Source organism: Mangifera indica, chromosome 7 (genome assembly GCF_011075055.1).
Source record: "Mangifera indica cultivar Alphonso chromosome 7, CATAS_Mindica_2.1, whole genome shotgun sequence".
Lineage (NCBI taxonomy): Eukaryota > Viridiplantae > Streptophyta > Magnoliopsida > Sapindales > Anacardiaceae > Mangifera > Mangifera indica.
In genome coordinates this window covers 1-13,888 of record NC_058143.1, presented here as the reverse complement: position 1 = coordinate 13,888, position 13,888 = coordinate 1, and the positions used below count along the sequence as shown (strand labels likewise).

General features: G+C 35.2%; 1 protein-coding gene across 2 annotated transcripts; it reads left to right on the top strand.

Moving 5' to 3' along the window:
- Positions 1–6,803: 6,803 nt before the first annotated feature.
- Positions 6,804–12,337, top strand: LOC123221272 (DEAD-box ATP-dependent RNA helicase 50). Of its 2 annotated transcripts, none has more exons than XM_044644070.1 (8): positions 6,804–7,183; positions 7,362–7,915; positions 8,359–8,553; positions 9,628–9,815; positions 10,191–10,404; positions 11,244–11,375; positions 11,448–11,623; positions 11,749–12,337. In XM_044644070.1, exons 1-8 carry the CDS (start codon positions 6,880–6,882, stop codon positions 11,984–11,986), a joined length of 2,001 nt encoding a protein of 666 aa, XP_044500005.1. In that variant the 5' UTR covers positions 6,804–6,879; the 3' UTR covers positions 11,987–12,337. The 2 variants fall into 2 exon arrangements, with proteins under 2 accessions (XP_044500005.1, XP_044500004.1); XM_044644069.1 differs by having other exon boundaries at positions 6,805–7,183; positions 7,353–7,915.
- The last annotated feature ends 1,551 nt before the right edge of the window (positions 12,338–13,888 follow it).

Below are 13,888 nucleotides of genomic sequence, written 5' to 3'. Positions count from 1 at the left end.
CTTCAATAAAATGTCTTGTACGTGCAAAAAGTTTAAACTTTCACATATTATGTGCAAGCATGTTATTGTTGTTGCAAGACACGTGAAGCTCACAAATGTTAATGCATGAGTTCATCCATTTTTCTATATCGATTTCTACCATGTGATATATGAAGACGCTATTAATTCTCTCAAAAACCAATCAGAATAGTTACATGCATTAGAAGAAAGAGTTATCCTGCCCCTCATTCTCCATGGTCATCGACCGGGTCGTCCTTCCAATAGAAATCGACATCTTTCATAAGGGGAAAATATTACACCCAAGATTTGTAGTCGTTGTAAGCAATCAGAGCATCTCCGAACCCAATGTAAAAGTCTAACACTAGTCCCGAGCTCCGTCCTACAGGGTTCATCCTCAACCCCAGGAAAGTCTATAGTCTCAACTGTTGAAGTCTAAACTATAGGGGGACATGAAGGCTTCTCCATAACAGGGGGCTGAATAGGCTCCTCAAGTATCCCAGAAGTATCGACTAGTATATGAAAATGTGGCATGACTGAAGAAACCCATCTCTTGTCGAGGGAGGCATTGAAGACGATGAGGAGGAATACGAATCTGGCATACTTGTGTACTGAAGAATGTCCGCATACTATGGTGTAGCCTGCTCAACCGGTGACAAACAGAACAGGAATGTAACATCATCCTATTCATTAAGATATATAATTTAACATATTTACAATATTTAAAGAATCAATTAACTCAATAATTAATAATTACATACTTGATCATTGGTGAAAATAGTGCCTATATGCCTTCAAGTAGGAATATCCCGAGTACGCCACCTAAGCATCCGTGGATATGCATGGATATCAACCCAATCATACAGGACGTCCAGCGTCTCATATATCCAATACTGCAATATAACCATTAATGATTAAAATAAATTAATTCGTATTTTTGCTTATTAATATAAATAATCAATAAATATAAACTTACATGAAATGTAAACGGAAATCTGTAAAGGTCATATTTATGGATTTTAGACATTCGTCCAGAATAGACTTTGTCACTCGCCTGCGACATCGACTCGTACGTCATTTGTCACATTAGAATGTCCTAAGGATAGGAATTAAACCTATTTAAATGATCAACCAATTGTAAGTGTTCGACATATACTTTCTTTCATCGATCATTCTCTAACAATGCCATATGTAGGCAAAACAGTAAGACCATTTTGACGGCGTCAATATTGTCATCCCCCCATGACATAGCCAAAAAAACAAGCTCAATATCGTGATACTGCACTTTCAAATAACCCCAAAAGTAGATATCTCTGATCCTATACCCGAATGAAGGGGGAATATATGATGAAAGTGCTGTGAGTTAGCTAAATGATAACCCCGTCATTAAGGAAAACTCGAACAGGTTGAATCTCAAGTCAATCCGATTAACCCTAACCCATAACTCATTTTTTATAGATGACCGATATAGTTGTGCAGGAGAAATGCATGCACCAACACTTCAAAAAATTTGATATTGGGTTGACGAAGGAGATGCTTGAAACATGTCCTCTCAAATAGTCGAAACTGCTCTGGGGTTAGTGTTGACCTAATCTTGGACATTGCAGTGCGCTTTACACAGTGTATAACCTCTGCCTTGAAGCGTCCTGATTCATCAGAGATTCGTAGCTCGCCTTTGATACGTTTCCTTTTATAAGAAGTATCTTTCAAAAAATTTTGAAAGTTGGTAAGAATTTTATAAAAAAACATATATATAAACAAATTTGGAAATGACAAATAAAAAAATAGAAAGATAACATAGAAAGATAAAAACTGGAAAAATAATTAAAATAGAAATGAAATTTGAAATCGACATGTTGAAATACCCTAAAATATCAATAATCGAGAAATCACCCAAAAATATGAAAAATACAAATCGTTATATCCTAAAATGGTGAATCGATATATCCTAAAAAAACAGAACTGAAATTTGAATTTTATACGTTGAAATGCCCTATAATATTAACAACAGAAAAATCAACTGAAAATCTGAAAAATATGAATTGATATACCTTAAAATAATGAAATTTGAAAAAACAGAACTGAAATTTGAATTCTATAAGTTGAAGTACCTTAAAATATCAACAATTGAGAAATTGCTCAAAAATCTAAAAAATACGAGTCGATATATCCTAAAATGACAAAAATAAAAAAATCAGAATAGAAATTCGAATTCTAGACATTATAATACCCTAGAATATCAACAATCGAAAAATCATTCAAAAATCTGAAAAATACATGTCGATATATCCTAAAATGACGAAATTCGAAAAAACAAAACTGAATTTTAAATTCTATATGTTGAAATACCCTAAGATACCAATAATAAAAAATCCCTCGAAATTATGAAAAATAAGAGGAGATTTATCATAAAATGGTAAAAATCGAAAAAATGGAATTGAAATTTGAATTATATACGTTAAAATACCCTAGAATATCAGCAATCAGAAAATCATTTTGAAAATCTAAAAAATACAAGTCGGTATATCCTAAAATGATGAAATTCAAATTATATATGTTAAAATACTCTAGAATGTCAACAATTAAAAAATTGTTCGAAAAAATATAAAAAATACGAATTGATATATTTTAAAATGATGAAAATAAAAAAATTAAAACTGAAATTTGAATTTTATACATTAAAATACCCTAAAATGTTAACAACCGTAAAATTACTCAAAAATCTAAAAAATACAAATCGATATACCCTAAAATGGTGAAAATGGAAAAAATGAAACTGAAATATGAAATTATATATGTTGAAATACCATAAAATGTCAACAATAGAAAAATCGTTCGAAAATCTGAAAAATACGAGTCAATATATCCTAAAATGACGAAATTTGAAAAAATAGAACTAAAATTTGAATGTTATATGTTGAAATACCCTAAAATGTTAATAATCGAGAAATTGCTTAAAAATCTGAAAAATACGAGATGATGTATCGTAAAATAGCAAAAATCGAAAAAATGAAACTAAAATTTGAATTTTATACATTGAAATACCCTAAAATGTCAACAATCAAGAAATCACTCGAAAACATAAAAAATATGAGTTGATATATCTTAAAATGACGAAATTGAAAAATAAGCAATTGAAATTGGAATTCTATATGTTGAAATACCCTAAAATGTCAACAATCAGGAAATCGCTCAGAAATCTAAAAAATATGAGTCGATATACCCTAAAATATCGAAAATCAAAAGAGGAACTGAAATTTGAATTCTATACGTTTAAATACTATAAAATATCAATAGTCGAGAAATCGCTCGAAATTCTGAAAAAATTGATCTAAATTTCGAAAACTAAATATTGAAATCGCCTAGAAACGAAAAAACTAAAATATTGATCGAAAAGTTCGAACATCAAATTCAAAAACTACATATTGAAAAACCTTAAAGGGGGAAAAACAGATATAAAATTCGAAAACTGCACATAGAAAAACTCTAGATGTGAAAAATATCAATTTACCCCTTTAGAAAATTTCTACTCTCAAACAGGTCTAATATTTTTTCCTTTCACCCTCAAGAATTTTGAATCTCTTAGAGCCTCTACAGTTTAAAAAAAGTCAATTTCCCCCCAACCCACGGTTTTCACAGATTAGCCCAAGGTTTTATGAAAAATTTCACAATGGCCCCGTAGACTACCCCTTTTTCCCCAGGGGCCCTAATATTTTGACAAAAATAACTTTCCTCGCAACCCATGGGTGATCTCTCCTGCCTATGGGAGAATTCATTCGGTCTGTGGGATTCATTGTTCCCATGGACCTGAGAGCCAGTGATTCAAACCTATTTTCCAATCAAAAATCGTAGTTTCTACCTCCAGTTTCAACACAAATCAGATTTACATATCCTATAACACAAAACCTCAAAAAATTCAAACAAAACAACTAAGAGTTAAAACATTTATGCGTAGTTCAAAATCGAAATCGTAAAAATTCAAACCACAAAATCTTTCTCAAATCTCAATAATCCTACGAATAAATTGATTCAAACAACACTAGAGATGATGTACTAACCTTCTTTGTCATTTTTGGTCATTGAAAAAGACAAAAAGTTGCCGCGCTCGTGGAAGACACATGGGAGACTCGATTTTTTTTGAATTTGAACAGTGATTCTAGGGGAAAAATTAGTCGGAAATATGTAAAATTCTTGGTTTATATATATGAGCAGTTTGGTTATTTCACAAAATAAGGGCATTTTTGTTTATTTTTATAGTTTTGGGTAATTTTTAACCCCCCCTAATTTTAGGCATTTAATATAATATCCCTTTACAAAAAGTCAATGGCCTAAAGATTAATTTAAACACTTGAAGAGTAAGAAATACTAAGTACCTTCTGAAATTTGGGAGTAGATTGATCCCATGACTCGATGTTGTGATTGTAGCACCATGGATGTGACAACCACGATGAAGAACAACTCGTCCAAGGACATGAGCATAATCATGTGACTACTAACCCCATAGTGTGCTGATTTAACCACCATCAAAAAATCACAGGAGAGTCTGGTGAGAATGCAAGAAGAAACAATAATCAATTAGTAGAAATTAAAAAGGTAACCACACAACATATCAACCAAAGATCCAAGTTCCTATTACAGGAAAGTCAGGTGACAATGCTACAGGAAACAATAATAAACTAGTAGAAATAAAAAAGGTAATCACACAACATATTAAGTTCCTATTAAACAAGATGTGTATTTGTGGATTCAAAAAGAAAAAAGGCGAAGGACTATTTCCCACCCAACTTTTGATGCGTTTTCAAAATGCCGCCCACGCAAGATGAAAATCTAGTTTTCCCACCTATGACCAAACTGCCATCCATTTTTTCAGTTAGGAACAGGGGTAAAATCGTCATTTACTATTTAAAACATTAAAACTTTAAAATTTTACCGTTTCCCCTTTAGGTTTTAAAAAGTAATAACTAACCCATCCTTAAAGTTTGAAAAGTTTAATTTCACCCCCTAGGGTTTGCTTCCTTCTCCGGCCACCACCGACGACCGCTGCAATTGATCGATGGGAGATCTCCGACTACAAAGGACGACGAAGGACCACCCTTCGTCGCCCAGATCTGGACGACAAAGCGTCGTCCAGATCTGGAAGAACAGACGAAGGACGACCCTTCGTCGTAGCGTCTGGACGACGCGACGAGCCACAAAGGACGACGAAGAGTCGTCCTTCGTCGTCTGGGCGGAGCGACGAAGAGAGACCTCTTCGTCGCACGGTGGTGCGACGAAGAGATCTCCGTCTCTTCGTCGCACCGTGCACCAGGAGAAGGAGGAGGCAGGTGACTACACCGGAGACGACGTCGGGAGATGAAGTTGAAGAATGGGTGTGAAACTGCTAGTTTTGAAAGTTATGGGGGCCGGCTGTTTTTTTGAAAATTTTGGAAACCCTAGGTTTGGGGGTGAAAATGTTAGTTTTCAAAGTTTAAAAACTTTAGGTAAGGTGAAATGTTAGTTTTTAAAACCTAAGGGGGGTGAAGGAAAACCCTCACATCAATTTTGGGATGAATTTTGTAGAGGAGTATTTTTGTCATTTCTTCTAACAAGGGTAAAATGGACATTTTACCCTTATGCAAACAGAAACCATCCACATTAATGGCTCATGAGTGGGAAAACTAGATTTTCATCTAGCGTGTGTGGCATTTTGAGAATGCATCAAAAGTTGGGTGGGAAATAGTCCTTCTCCCAAAGAAAAAAGTAAACACATCATCATACCGTGCAGCAACACAGAGAAGAAAGAAGAATAACTTTTTTTTTTTTCTGCATTTGCAAGCCATAGAACATTTTATTCTATCACATCTGAAAAATCATCACATTAAAGAGTTAAATAATAACCGAACAAAATAAACACAGAAAAGAGACTCAAGGATAAGACGAAAAACATGATTCAATAGGAGTGCTTGCACTACCATCAATGTGAGACACCCATCTCCGGTTGCATCTCTCCCCAAGATCTGAGCCATCGTGTTAGCCTCTCCCTTTTCAGTGGTCTTTGGTGTGAAAACCACATCGTAATTGGCTAAAATCGAGTGAAAGATTCAATCAATTTCGAAGAAAATAGAGTGAAACATTCACTCAATTTCGGCCGATATCTCATGTTATCGACCTCTTCTTTGGTGGTTGACGACGACACAACCATATCTTTCCTCCTATTTGTCGAATGGAAGTGGGAGGGAGCATCGATTTGAAGATGAATCATTCGAGCGAAAACCCTAAGTCATGCGCCTAGATTTCTTAGTTGATTTTATCATGGTTTTCACTGTAGAGACAGATGTTGGGCTGACGACAATTCATATCTTGGGGAGAGAGATATCTAGAGATGATGGATATGACATCAGAATAAAGATAATAAACTGGAAAGTGTATGGGGGGTGAAAAAAATTTCAGAGAATCTAGAAGGGGGGAGAAGAATCGGAGATGGAAATTTTGAAAATTATGAAACTTTGGAGGGAGAAAATGCATTTTTCAAACTTGAAAAATGTTAGGGTAAAGATGTAATTATTAGTTTTTAAAATTAAGCTAAGAAAGTAGATAAAATTTTAGATTTTTTAATAAATAATGTTTTTATTTTTAATCTTAATTAAAAATTTTAATAAAAAAAAATTGAATAATAGATAGATAGATATTTGAGTTTTAAAACATTAACGGGGAGTGAACGTATGCACTAAAACTTTGGTGGGAACTAGCCTTTTGGCCTATCGGCCGGCGCAGGGCCCCTTGATATTTTACAGGACCCTTGGACATATTGGACGCAAATTTCGTTTTGGAGACAGATTTGAAAGGCATATTATATAATATAATATCTAATGCCCTCCTGATGCTCATAGGTAAGGCTAGAAAATGATGGTGGTAAAAGCTCCTCTTCCTTTACAGCTTGTTCCTTGTCCGTCTCCTTCCTCTTCGTCGTCAAGGAAGAGCAACAGAAGCTTTATGAAGAAATGTGTCAGCAATTACAGAGTTTTTGTAGTTAGAAGTAGTTACAGTAGTAAGCCCTTGAAAACTGCAGGTGCTTATCAAGTTGTCGACGATGAGACTGGCGAGAAATTGATAGTTTGGGGAGGAGCTGGCGATGAACCTTCCATCCCTCCCAACCATCTACTCCACTCTTCTAATTGGAATCCTAACCCTTCTCAACAAACTGCAGGTTCCTTTCTCTTTAAATTGTCTATTCACATGTTCCGTTTACTTTTCCCTAATTTTCTTTTCTCCTGCTAGGTGTACTATGTTCATTTCATCTTACACCATCGCATACATACATGTTCGTTGACTTCACTATTTAATTGGACTAAATCCCACTGAACTTGTTGTCACAGTTGCTACAGACAATGATTCTTCTATGCCATCCGCTGCAAGCTTTTCAAGATTGAAAGCTCAGAGAGTAAGAGCTCTTGCCAATAAAATTTCTTCGACAAGAAAAAAAGTTAGCCAACCTGAAGACCAACATTCGCAATCTGAACGCCACTCCTTGGGGAAGAACAAGATTGTAAATTCCCTCAAAGAAGTGCAAAGATTTTCAACAGCAGATATTGAACCAATTACTGCGGCAAGGCATCACATGGACGATTCTAACGTGCCTGTGGAATGTGGTGTCTCAGATAATCAGATTGAACCGGCTGGACTTCGTAAGTCTGATGCCCAGGCAGATGAAGCTGGGTTTCTAGTTCCTAGAGCCTCTAATGCTTACTTGAGAGGATGGGGCAATGGAGGGTCAATTCATAACTTCAAATCTGAATCAAAAGACCTCCCAAAGCAACGACGTAAATTCTCCACTGATACAGACTTTTTTAGTCGAAAATCCTTTAAAGAGTTGGGATGCGCTGATTATATGATTGAATCCTTAAAACGACAAAATTTCCTGCGTCCTTCACGAATTCAGGTATGCTTATGCTTTGCCAGTTGATCATTCATTTGAAAATTTGAAAGACAGGTTTATCTTTTTATATTTTTTCTTGTTTGTCTTTGTTTACCTTAATAGGGATTCATTTGAAAATTTTCTGATTTGCACTTCTTTTTCAAGTAAAATTCAAGTTTTATTTTCCTCTTTGCAATGATATAAATACTCGTGCAAATGCTCTTTTCTATACACACTCTTGCTTTATTTAAAAGTATTTTGTGTCTCGTTTGTGTGAATAATATTTAGATTGTATTATAAACTATGAAGTTACGCTGGGTCAAGTTGACCATGTGTGTGCCTACAATGAGGTTATAGAGGAGATATTCGTCATAAAGGTCAAAAATTCACTTGACATCCCTTGCCAAAATGTTACCTGTCCTGTGAAGTACAATTAGGTCCTTGCTAAACATCTTTGGTGATGGCAGGCCATGGCATTTACTCCTGCTATTGCAGGAAAGAGCTGTATTATAGCTGATCAAAGTGGATCAGGGAAGACACTGGCATATCTTCTGCCTGTGATTCAACATCTTAGGGAAGAAGAACTCCAAGGACTTAGCAAATCCGCTTCTAGAAGTCCTCGAGTAATTATCATGGTACCAACTGCTGAGTTGGCTTCTCAGGTGACTTTCTGCTGACTGAAGTTCACTCAATCAATGTGTGATATTGTACTATCCTGTCTTATTATTGCCTTATTTAATCACTGCTAATTTGATGACAACTTATTGAAGTACATGTAGATGCAGTTCTTTGATTTGTGTGAATATGTGCCTTCTTTATCTAATAGAAATTGCCCTTTACATATTTGGTGATGTCATGCCATTTCGTATACATAGACAAGCAACTTATTTTTTATTAACACTGTAAAGTCTTGAAGCTCTAATATGCTGTATGACTGTAACTTTTTAGAAAAGCTCTCGATAGTAAATTTATAAGAGAACAAAGGCTTTTAACATTGAAAATAAAATTTCAACCTCATCGTTTTTTTGTTCTTTCTTTCTTACAAATTTGTTGGAGAATTTATTGCATTGCAGAAATTTGGTGATATAGGAGTGATATGATAAAAGTTGATGCTTCTGCTAGCTGGATGAAGTTAAAATGATAAGTATTCATAAGAATAGCCTGAGTCTCCCTATTAGAAGCAAAATTGTTTAATAGTAATCTAAGCTGTTCAGAGGTGACATGGGGTGAAGCATTGTTGATTAGGCTTTCAATGAGGTAGACCTTAGAAATTTTAATAAAGAGACACTGTAATGCTGCATTACATGCTTTTGGTTCCTTACAAAGATTTCTTAAATCTTTCTCTATGATATCAATAATAAGGTGCTGCTTTCAATTAGCTTTTCAAAACTGTCGATTTGTATAGGCCATGTTTTGACTTTTATCTTAATGCAATTCCATAGTGGAGTGAATTTATTATTTTTGTTGTGTCTATTATCCGTGAAATGACAACCATCTCAGTATCCACAAATGGTGAAAGTATCTTGACAAAAGGTAGGCTTATTTTCTATAGAAGTTTCCCCTTTTAAAGCTATAACGAATAACTGAGCTTCTAATTGAAGAGTTAGCAGAAATTTGAGATGCAAAAAGATAATTGTATGGTGTGCCATAGACAAATTTGTAAGTGTGGTCTAGTCTCATTTACATCACATGTATTGCAATATTGTTATGGGTTAATGGCAGTATAACTTTTGCAGGTTTTGAATAATTGTCGATCAATATCTAAATTTGGAGTTCCATTCCGGTCTATGGTTGTGACTGGTGGTTTTCGACAGAGAACTCAGTTAGAAAATCTTCAACAAGGTGTTGATGTTTTAATAGCCACACCTGGTCGTATCATGTTCCTTATTAAACAAGAAATCTTGCAGCTCAGCACTCTTAAATGGTAACCAATTTTATTGAGTTTTGTATTGTTTTTCCACCTAAACTTTAGGCATATAAGTAATTATACCTTATAGTGGCACCTGTTTTTTATTATGGAATGGCGGACATCTTTCCCACAGGTATGCTAATTTCTCTTTCTTTTCTTTGATTTGTGTAAAGTGGGGCAAATTTGGTTGTCATTACTATCATGCTGCTCTTTTACAACTTGGGGACAGATTTTTTTTTCAAAAACACTCAATTTGAACAAATGATGGTTTCTATCCTTAATTAGTTTCATTGCTTATTTTACTCGTGCACCTGCTTAGCACATTTATTATTATTTTTTTTTCAGATAAATTCTGATGGAACTAATATCAATTATAACTTTGTATTGCAGTGCTGTGTTGGATGAGGTGGATATACTCTTTAATGATGATGATTTTGAAGTAGCACTGCAAACTTTGATAAGCTCTGCACCTGTCACCTCCCAATATCTATTTGTGACGGCAACTTTACCAGTAGCTATATATAACAAGCTAGTTGAGGTTTTTCCTGATTGTGAAGTTATCGTGGGACCCAGCATGCACCGGATAAGCTCAGGCCTTGAAGAGGTTTGGTTCCAATATTATCCTTGTTCCTCATTGTTTGTTCTTTCATTTGTGCATATGGATAGTTGAATTAGAGCATGAAGACTTTTGTTTATGTACAGGTTCTTATATTTTAACTCATAGTTGAGCTTATGTCATGTTTACTGGAGTATGTGGGAACCATTGTGGAGTATCTCAAGTTTTATGAGTTGAAAAGATTAATTTAAATTTTGATGGTGAGATGGATGACAGGAAATTCTGGTTGAAGCTTGAACCTGTGGGCAAATGTTACTAAGTGTGGAACAAAAGGTCCCCGACAATATGAAATTATGTTTATTAATAGATTTCATGGCTTATTGATAAACTTATGCATGGACTAGAATCGTGATCCCTTAAAACTCTTTTGAATGATGCGGTTTCTTTTCTTGTGGAAAAGTTCTGTGCTTTTGGATGAGCGAGGAAAGCCTTTACTTTATGAAATTGTAGGATTTTAGCTATTTCATGTACTCTAATGTCGGAAAGAAATAGAGGGATTTTTAAGTATTCTTATGGATAGGGCTTTGAGTTCTTATGCAACAAAGCCCAATTCACTGTGCCTTTATGGGTTTTTAACTGGGAGACATTTAAATGACTCTGTTTCTTAGGCTCTTTCTTTTATAAAATCAGATTCAATGTTAGCTATTGCGGGGGGTTGTACTTGGTTTCTAGATGGACCACTTATTAGTTTTCTATTGAAATGCTCCTTTTCTACTAGTTTTCTGTTTCTTTAAAAAGCAAACATATTAACCTAAAGAAAGCGCAAGAGCTTGCATTTCTATGTGAACAATGATGATAGAATTATAACTGCTAGGTTGCATGTCCAGGTTCTTGTGGATTGCAGTGGAGATAATGAAACAGATAAAACTCAAGAAACCGCTTTTCTCAACAAGAAATCTGCTCTTCTGCAGCTGGTTGAGGAAAGTCCAGTTGCAAAGACAATTGTTTTCTGTAACAAGGTATGCTTCAGCTTTTAATAAAAAGAATTTGTATAATATTCCATTTGTGACTTTTGAATTTTCAATATGTAGATTGAGACATGCAGGAAAGTTGAGAATGTATTAAAACGCTTTGATAGAAAAGGAACTCAAGTACGGGTTCTACCATTTCATGCTGCATTGGAGCAAGGGTCTCGGCTAGCAAATATGAAGGAGTTCACTAATTCACATTATAAAGAAGGATGCTTGTTTTTGGTTTGCACTGATAGGTATTATAGTTTTGTAATTTTTGTAATGTGTTAGACAATGGTTACGCTGTCAATATGGGTTACTCGTTTTGTTGTTTCAAGAGATTATGAAATGGTAGCAATAACTTACATTCAATTTTTGACAGAGCATCACGTGGAATTGACTTTGCTGGCGTGGATCATGTCATACTCTTTGACTTCCCACGTGATCCAAGTGAATATGTGCGTCGTGTTGGAAGAACTGCCAGAGGTGCTGGAGGAAAGGGAAGGGCATTTATATTTGTGGTTGGCAAGCAAGTTTCGCTTGCTCGAAAGATAATGGAAAGAAATCGGAAGGGTCATCCACTGCATGATGTGCCATCGGCATTTGAGCTTGTGGGTTGAAGAATTGCTTGCAAGGATGGAGAAGCTATTCTGATCCATCAGTAATGTAGAGGAAAGATACCTAATGCCAGTCATATGATTTGATGATGTAGCACCAGCTTTTGTGCTGATTGATGAGCGATGATGCCAAGATGCACAAACTTGCATCAGTTTCAACTATGCAGGGACGTATATCTAGGGGTTAGACTACAGTTCTGGTCCCACAATTGTAAGTTCACAGACATGGTTCCTAGTTATAGTTTTTGTTTCCTCCCTAGTTTGATAAAAAAATTGTTTATTGTTACTGAGCTTTGATGTTACAACGATATTTGTTACAGTTAGTCGGAGAAATTCTACAAGGAACTTGAAAAAGTAGAGAGTAGTGATAGAGTTGTGCATATTTTCCTCAACAGCGATACATATTTTCTTCAAGACAAAGCTTAGAATTAGTTATTTTATATGACAACAAAGAGTTATAATTATTGGAAGATACACCCATATGTCAGTTTGGCCATTGATACATATATTCCCAAAATCCAGTGCCTCCGTTTAAGCCATACATACCTTCTGCAGATACAAGCCATGAGCATTGGTTCTGACATCTAACAAAATCCCTGCTGAAATCGTACGCATCGAAATGGTATTGGTATTTCTTTACATTTTCCCAGTCCATATCACAGTAAAATAATGTGGTTCTTACTACATTGACAGAGAAGTCCCACCCAAAATCACTTCCGTCGGTGACATTCTGCGGCCCAAGATCGTCGTCTTTGGATTGACAATGTAGTGTAATGTTTTTCCCATTGCCTAATCTGTTTTTGACACTTGCGTGCACTTCCTGGGAAACAACCTGACTACACAAGCTCAATACCATCAACGCCACCATCACAGCTGAAACACCCATGTTGCTGCTTGCTTGAGAGTTGCAAATCAACGTTGAAACGAGAGATTCTTTCAATATTATCGTTTATTAATAACGTACAATGCAACGAAACAAAGTTGCTCTTGAATTCTCCAACGGATGTATTCATATTCTCCTGTCTTTTCTTTATCTTCTCGGAATCAACGGACATCAAACTCCACTCCACTACAATTTCTTTCAAAACATTTTGAACTCCCTAGAATATTATTTTTCTCTTGCCTTTCATATTCATCCATTAATTCATGATTTTTGCTATTGCAAACTCCATTCTAGATAACTATAAATCATTTAATTTTGTCAATACCTATGTTCTACTAAATTATTATATCATTTGAAGACACTTTAGTGCCAAAGAAATTTGTATTTCTAATAAATCTGGTCTTTTATTAAATAATCGATATAATCTCATTTTTCTTATCAAAAACTTGTAATTTTCCCTTTCTCAATCGGTCAACCAATATGTCCCATGAAGACTATTCTTGACTGTAATATCCTATTCCAGAAACAAACCCTTTAGCGGTAATTAATTAAATTTTTTTTTAAAAAATAATGATAACCATCAAATACAATTTGAGGTTTATAAGAAATGATAACATAATACTTATTGGAATACAAAAAGAAATTGTGTCAAAATGTCTCAGGAGCTTTTCGATCAGAGACCATTCAAGAATGTCCTTTCATGGAATTCTTTGTTAGCGTTGTGTGACAGATGTGAAGACGTCGAAGGAAGGATCCCAATCTTCAACGAGAAAGAAGCAGAACGTGGAAAAAAGAAGAAAAGCCTATGATGCACAGAGTGGCAACTCGAGATCATTCTTCTTTTGACCTGACTAAAGGCTTTGTTATTCAGCAGGGTCTGGCCCAAGCAGTGGTGCTTTAGCTAGCCTTACTCATCTATGAGACAGATGAGAAAGCGAGAGAATGCGTTGTCATGACTTTTTCCTTGAAAGGCATCCTCTGTTGATGAATCCATTTTGAGCCTACGATTCCCCTGAGAATGG